This window comes from Syngnathus typhle, linkage group LG3, assembly GCF_033458585.1.
Source record: "Syngnathus typhle isolate RoL2023-S1 ecotype Sweden linkage group LG3, RoL_Styp_1.0, whole genome shotgun sequence".
Taxonomy (NCBI): domain Eukaryota; kingdom Metazoa; phylum Chordata; class Actinopteri; order Syngnathiformes; family Syngnathidae; genus Syngnathus; species Syngnathus typhle.
Genome location: NC_083740.1, coordinates 18,320,858 through 18,328,531, shown reverse-complemented (window position 1 = coordinate 18,328,531; position 7,674 = coordinate 18,320,858). Strand labels below are relative to the sequence as shown.

General features: G+C 43.1%; 1 protein-coding gene across 1 annotated transcript; it reads left to right on the top strand.

The window, feature by feature from the left end:
* The first annotated feature begins 2,029 nt into the window (after nt 1–2,029).
* LOC133152066 (ATP-dependent DNA helicase PIF1-like) lies at nt 2,030–7,350 on the top strand. The gene is made up of 5 exons (XM_061275596.1): nt 2,030–5,358; nt 5,443–6,031; nt 6,119–6,208; nt 6,487–6,584; nt 6,668–7,350. The coding sequence occupies exon 1, from the start codon at nt 2,160–2,162 to the stop codon at nt 3,876–3,878; it is 1,719 nt and encodes a 572-aa protein (XP_061131580.1). The 5' UTR covers nt 2,030–2,159; the 3' UTR covers nt 3,879–5,358; nt 5,443–6,031; nt 6,119–6,208; nt 6,487–6,584; nt 6,668–7,350.
* Nucleotides 7,351–7,674: the final 324 nt, after the last annotated feature.

The following is a 7,674-nucleotide window of genomic DNA, read 5'->3' as shown; positions in this document are numbered from 1 at the left end:
GTTGGGAAGAGGTCATCACCGCCATCAAAGCGCAACAAGGTGAAGTAGTGAATTTCGCCCAACTTGACTGGGCTACCAAGTGTGAGATCCTACGCAGCAATCCTGTGACGACGATGCGCATGTTTGACAAGCGTGTGGAAGCTCTGTTCAGAGATTTGATCCTCTCTCCGGCGCAACCGATTGGTGAGGTCGTCGACTACTTTTACCGACTGGAGTTTCAACACAGAGGAAGTCCTCACATTCATTGCCTCATTTGGGTTCGAGGTGCCCCTGTATTTGAGGAAGCCACAGATGAAGCCATCTGTCATTTTGTGTCTCGTTACATCTCGGCTGAGCTGCCGGACCCGCAGAAGGAACCGGAATTATACAAAAAGGTCACAGAGGTTCAGATGCACAGCAAAAGTCACTCCAAATCGTGCGTCAAACATCAAGGTGCAAATTGCCGCTTTGGATTCCCCAAACAACCGTGCCATGAAACAATGATTGTCAGACCTGCGCCCGTCGACGACGACAATCGAGATCAACGCAATGACGATCGGTTGGCGTCAAATGCCAAGCTTGTTCCCGTGCTAAGTCTGCTGAATGAGCCTGAAACGTCATCCCTGACTTTGCCGCAGCTACTGGCTAAATGTAAGCTCACCGGTGATGAGTACATGAACTGTTTGCGCATGACGGCCTCGTCCAGTTCTGTCGTGCTTAAGCGAGAACCCAAAGACTGCTGGGTCAACAACTACAACCGCCATTTGCTTCTTGCCTGGGATGGAAACCTGGACATCCAATACATCCTGAATGCCTACTCTTGCATCGCATACATCTGCAGCTACATCAGCAAGGCTGAACACGGTCTGAGCCAATACCTGAAATCGGTCATTGAAAACTCCCGCTGCGCAAATGTCAACGAGAGCGATGAAATGAAGCAAATTATGCAAGCGTACTCCAAGAAAAGAGAAGTGAGTGCTCAGGAATGCGTCGCACGTGCGTGCGGCTTGCATATGAAACAGTCCTCCCGCATGGTGGTATTTGTACAAACGAGTGACAATGCGCTGAAAATGAGTTATCCTCTCTCGCTCCTTGAGGGCAAAACGCAGGAATCTCATGAAGTGTGGATGACTGGCCTGCCGGAAAAATACAAATCCAGACCTCAAACAGAGGAATTCGAAGTCATGTGCTTGGCTGATTTTGCATCAATGTGCAGAATTGTTTATGGCAAACAAGCCAAAGGTAAGAATGTTTTGCCTCTGCTGAACGACATGGGCTTTGTCCAGAAAAGAACAGAAAAACATGCGGTCATCAAATACTGCAAATACTCTGAACAAAAGAATCCGGAGGAATATTACTGCTGCTTGCTCAAGCTGTACCTGCCTCATCGTGCTGATTGCCAATTAAAATCTGAACGCTGTCCTTCCTATCAGTTGTTTCATGATAACGCCTGTGTGCAGTTACCGTATAACGACTCTGTGGAGCGCGTGTGCCAAATTGTCAGAAGGAACAGAGAAAGGTATGAGAAATACAGTCGAGACATTGACAACGCCATCCAAGAGGTGGAGGAGAGTGGGCTCGTCATAAACGAATGGTGCCACCTGGCTCCCGAGAGTGAGTTGCAAAGACTCGAATGCGTTGAGGAAATGAACGCGAGAGATGAACCGAACGACAACGTGGAGGAAAATGTCCCGGACTATAACGTCAGGTCCAAAACAACCCAAATGTCCATCGTGACAGAGCCTGCTGCCATCGATCCCGCGGTGTTACGCGACATGTATCGTAACCTGAACCAAAAGCAAGCGTCCGTCTTCTACAAGGTCAGAGATTGGTGCATAAAACGTGTGTGTAGCTCAAAGCCCATTGAGCAGTTCTTCTACCACATCAACGGTGGCGCCGGGACCGGCAAATCTCATCTCATCAAGTGTATCCACGCTGAGGCTACCAAAATACTGCAGAGACTACCACGACTGGCTGAGGAGGCTGACATTTCCAAGCAAACGGTTGTTCTCGCAGCTTTCACTGGCACGGCGGCGTTCAACATTTCCGGGGCAACGTTGCATTGTCTACTCAAACTGCCGAGAAGTCTCAAACCCCCGTACCACGGGCTGGGCAATAAACTGGACGAAGTCCGAGCCGAGCTGTCCATCGCCGAAATACTCATCATCGATGAGATTTCCATGGTGTCGAAAGACCTCTTCGCCTACGTGAATGCCAGGTTGAAACAAATCAAAGGAATTAATTTACCTTTCGGTGGCATGTCTGTTCTTGCTGTTGGAGATTTCTTTCAGCTCCCTCCCGTGAGACAGTCCAAACCTCTGTGCGTGTACGATCCTACGCGGCTGGACCACTGGCGTGACGACTTCAAAAAGATCACGCTCACCGCCATCATGAGGCAGAAAGACGATGTCGCCTTTGCCGAACTGCTGAACCGACTCCGCGTCAAAGAAAAGTCAGATGAACTGTCGGAAATGGACAGAGCTCTCCTTGCCACGAGGTACACTTCCCCAGAAATGTGTCCAAAGCATATTCTGCATGTTTTTGCCACCAATAAACAGGTGGATGGCCATAACTCTGCGATGCTGGAACTGCTTCATAAGGACATTGTGCAGATTGACGCGGATGACTACAAGAAAGACAAAGGAACTGGCAGAATGGCAAGGCAAGCTTCCCCTGTGCAAGGCGCTAAGAATGAGCTCCCGGACTCCATCAAAGTTGCCCTGGGTGCTCGTGTTATGATCACACGGAACGTTGATGTTCAATCAGGTCTGTGCAACGGGATGTTTGCAAAAGTTGTCAAATTGGTGAACTATCCAAATGAAGCCCGTGTCCAGAAACTTGGGTTGGAACTCGATCATGTGAGTAACAATGCGCGTGCTGCTAACCCCGTGTACATTGACAGACTGGAGGAGAAGCTGAACAAGGCTGGAGTGACGCGCCGACAGTTTCCCATCAAGCTTGCTTTTGCCTGCACGATCCACAAGGTACAAGGCATGACAACGTCACAGGCTGCAGTTTCGCTGAAAGGTGTTTTCGAACACGGCATGGGGTACGTAGCTCTGAGTAGAGTGACTTCGCTCAGTGGTCTGCATATTCTGCATATGGATGAGAGAAGGCTTCATGCAAATCCACAAATCACTGCTGCTCTTGCTGAGATGGCAGAGGATTCTTTGGAGAGCGTCATGCCCCTCCTTCACGTGATGCCGTCGGTAGATCGGGCAAATCACCTGGTTGTCGTCCATCATAACACCGAAGGGCTGTCTTGTCACGTGCAAGATATCGTGTCTCATCACGAACTGCTTTTCGCTGATGTTTTGTGCTTCACAGAGACACACCTCCAAGGATCAGTGGCCGATGGACGTGCTTGCTTGGAAGGCTACACGATGTTTTGCAGGAACCGAAGTGATTCTTACACAAACTGTCCTGACTTGGCGACAAAACGTGGTGGCGGCGTAGGTATTTGTGTCAAAAGTCACATCGCGGCCCAGGAAAAGAAATACGTTCAGGGTGTGACCGACATTGAATTTGTTGTGGTGAAACTTGAAGATCCCCTCAATGTGTTGATTGCTGCCGTTTACAGGCCTCCAGGCAACAGTCTGCGCACTTTTCTGCCAAGCTTGGGAAATCTCTTGCGGTACCTTGAAGTAATGGAGCATCATCAGATCTTGGTATGTGGAGATTTTAATGAAGATATGCTATCTGCCTCATTCAAGCCCATTCTTGATTTGTTCCGCTCGAAAGGCTACACGCAACTCATAGCCACTGCTACCACTGACAAAAACACATTGCTTGACCTCATTTTTGTCTCTCGACCTCAGTGTGCCCTTCATTCAGGTGTCCTGCAAACGTACTACAGCTATCACAATCCTGTTTTCTGTGTTTTGACCAGTGAAAGGTAAGTCACAGCTAAATCAGCATTTTCTAAAACAACAAGGATGGAAATCGAAACGTCAACGGTGTCGTAAGTGTATAATAATAGTGGTGGGATGCGGTGGGTGATTTGTTGACTTGAGGAGAGATGGGATCCAGAGTGGAAGTGCTCATTACTTGACCTCTTTTTCTTTCTCTCGACCTCTGTGCTCTTTATTCAGGTTCCGTGCGAACATACAACAGCTATCACAATCCTGTTTTCTGTGTTTTGACCAGTGAAAGCTAAGTCAAATCTATATCATGTTTTTCAGTAGTTGGAAAAACAACGAGGACAGACGTCGAATGGCGTAAGTGTATAATATTAGTGGTGGGATGTGGTGGGTGATTTGTTGACTAGAGATGAAATGGGATCTGGGGCTCAGAATGGTAAACGTAATGTTGCCATTAGCCTCACAATTTCCACATAGAAAATAACTACCAACCCATGTGGATAGCGATAGCTGGAAAAGCAGCTTTATACTGATAATATAAATTGGTGGCAATGAAATCCACCCCTATTTTGGACACTGAGGTTTGTGCATGATGCTAGCAATAAACCTGTTGCCTGGCTGGCATTACAAATGGAGAAAACATCGAATTGGACAATACTTATCGATGGCAAAGGTTTGCTTGACGCGAGAAACATGCTTCAGAGTGAGTGAAGGGGAGACGGAGAGGAGTGGCCTTTTTAACTTGGATTCACTTTTATCATTTTTAAATGGTCCCAGGCAAATCATAGAAGAGTGATAAATGGAAACAAACCGTGAGTAAAGCCTTACATGAAACTGTCATTAAAAAGTATCATGAGTAAAGGTGGTCATACATGTAAAGACAAGGACAGTTGATGTAGCTGAACTCATGTCTGTGGTGGTAAGTTGAGATGGGCCTGTATGTTGAGATGGAATGGGGGTTGTTGTGGACTCAAGTTCAGTTAAGGGAAGGCCAAGGCTTTTGAAATTTTCTACAAGCCTTCCCTTAACTTGATGTAACTTTTTAAAATTTTAAACTTTTTAGACTTTTTAATTAGCTTTCAAAAAGTCTTCCCTTAACTCAAGTTGATTTAACTTTTTAACTTGTAACATTTTTAACTTTTTAAACTTTTAACTTAAAATGCTCACTTTCTAAATTTTTAACTCTTGTAACATTTTTAACTTTTTAAACTTTTAACTTAAAATGCTCACTTTCTAAATTTTTAACTCTTGTAACATTTTTAACTTTTTAAACTTTTAACTTAAAATGTTTCACTTTCCAAATTTTTAACTTTTGAAACTTTTACATTTTTTAAACTATCTTAGACGAGTTAAGGGGAGACTTTTTAACGTTTTACATGTTTTTATTTCTGATTTTAGTTATAGAAAGGCCTTTTAAACTTTTTTTTTTTAATTGTTTTTCACATTAATTACTTCATTTTTTTATGTATTATATTTTTTCTACGTCATAATCGTGAGGCGACAACAGAAAACAGACGAGGTAAGTTTCTCATCATTAGACATGTTTTATCTTTCTTTCAAAAGACACTAAATGCTGCTATTTCACTCTTCTGTATTTTAACAGTTCATTTTATGTGGCGAAAGCAGCTCATCCACAGTCCACTGACCAAAGACATCCTCTCTTCGGCCATGTACCAGCCAAATGCCGCCTTAAGTCCAGGAAAAGTTTTCTGAAAAGTGTCCCACCCCTCAGAACGCCGAACACAGGCAGTGAAAGAGTCACTCGGCGGGAAGAAAGACTTGACAATCTTCCACCAGAAACTACAATGGAGCTTAAAGCAAGCGAGGCAATGACCCCAGGAGCAGACACCAACTATGTATGCAACGTGGAAATGCCTAAATAGACTAAGATCTGGTGTTGGACGTGCAAAAGTCACTCTCGCCAAATGGGGACATCTGGAGGATCGGAACAGCGAGTGTGACTGTGGCACTGAACCACAGACCATGCAACACCTCCTCATGTGCCCCTGCTGGAACATCCCTGCACAGCATCGAATTTAGCAGAGTTTAACGAGAAGGGACAGAAATGTGTTCAGCTGTGGCTCAACCACATCTAGCCAAGCCTGTAACTAACTGCCTTGTAGCCACGATAAGAAGAAGCTCATCCCAGAATCGAGGCCAGAGGTAGCCATGACATATTACTTTATTGTAATGTAAGTGTAGAAACTCAATGTTTTTTTGATGAGAACCCACCTAACAGACCAAACAGAACTACTTTACAGGCTTTCTTGTCATCACAGAGGGCAACAGTTTCAAGAACACCTGTACAAGGGAGGCCTGCATCATGGAACACAAACTCCCAAACACACATGACTTCTCCTGCTTCTTCTGTGAGTAGCCAAGACGGTAATTTGTCAGGAAGCGCTCTTTAATTTTACCGCTTCTCCTCAACATGAATTGATTAACATATTATGTTGCAGCACAGCGAGAGCCACGCATTTCAAGAAGACTTGTACAAGGGAGGCCTGCATCATGGAACACAAACTCCAAAACACACATGACTTCTCCTGATTCTTCTGTGAGTAGGCAAAGAGGAAATTTGTCAGGAACCACTTTTTAATTTTACCGCTTCTCCTCAACATGAATTGATTATGATATTATGTTGTAGCACAGCGAGAGCCACGCATTTCAAGAAGACTTGTACAAGGGAGGCCTGCATCATGGAACACAAACTCCCAAACACACATGACTTCTCCTGCTTCATCTGTGAGTAGCCAACAAGGAAAATTGTCAGGAAGCACTCTTTAATTTTACCCCTTCTCCTCAACACCTCTTTCATGTTCCTCTAGTATGTTCCTGGGTCTTGCCTGTGGTTCTACATGCATCCAGTCATGCAGACAGAGAACACCTTAGCCTTTAACTGTCGGAAGCTGTCCCTCTGCGAGGCCTCATAGTATAGTCTGTTTTCTGTTCTCATTCATTCATTCATTCATTCATTTATTTATTTATTTATTTATTTATTTATTTATTGATTTATTGATTTATTGATTGATTGATTGATTGATTGATTTATTGGCCTTTCTATATTTCTTTGCCTTAAATTTTGTTTATTAAGTTTTGTGTTTCCAATATGTGCATGTTCATTTCATCACATACAAGTCCAGTCCAATGTATACGTTCTTGTTTGTCATTTTGTATGTTCAGTATTTATTGAGTCAGTTAAACATTTTATCTATTTTTTTTATTATTTATAAGATTTCACGCATTATATATTCCATTCTGCCCAAAACAACTAATATCATGCTGTATTTTGGTTCCAAAAAGCACCATGCAACTGTTTTTTTTCCTTCTTGTTTAGAAGGAAAAGTGTAAAGTGTATGTTGACAACTTATGTTGTGATTTGTCGTATAAAATAACCTGTTTTGAATGACATTATTCATAATTGACATTTATTTAATTCTTTCTTTAATAGAAAATAGGTCTTTTCTGTGTTGATATGAAACTGTAATTAAATACTTATTTTTGATTTTAACTCTGCATGTTCATTCATTACTTTCACACTACTCACTAAATATTTTAATGTGATGTTATCATTATTCATCAGCCAATGCATGCATCAGGGGGGAAGTGGGTTGTTTTTGGGGAAATGAGACAATTATTGAAAGTTTATTAATATATTGTCTTGTGATCATAGTTTATTGTTATGTTGTCTTGTATGTATGTTGTCTTGTATGTACATTCTATAAGTTGATATAGTGTCCATTATTTTATCTTCGCGATTGTACTGATCACGTTGCATTGAAATACTTTGAAAACAAATCGGAAACCTCATAAACCGCGGCGATTATAGTTATTA

What these genes read in the sequence shown, in the direction of transcription:
- LOC133152066 (XM_061275596.1), top strand. Translation starts at nt 2,160, where the DNA reads ATGGTGTCGAAAGACCTCTTCGCCTACGTGAATGCCAGGTTGAAACAA.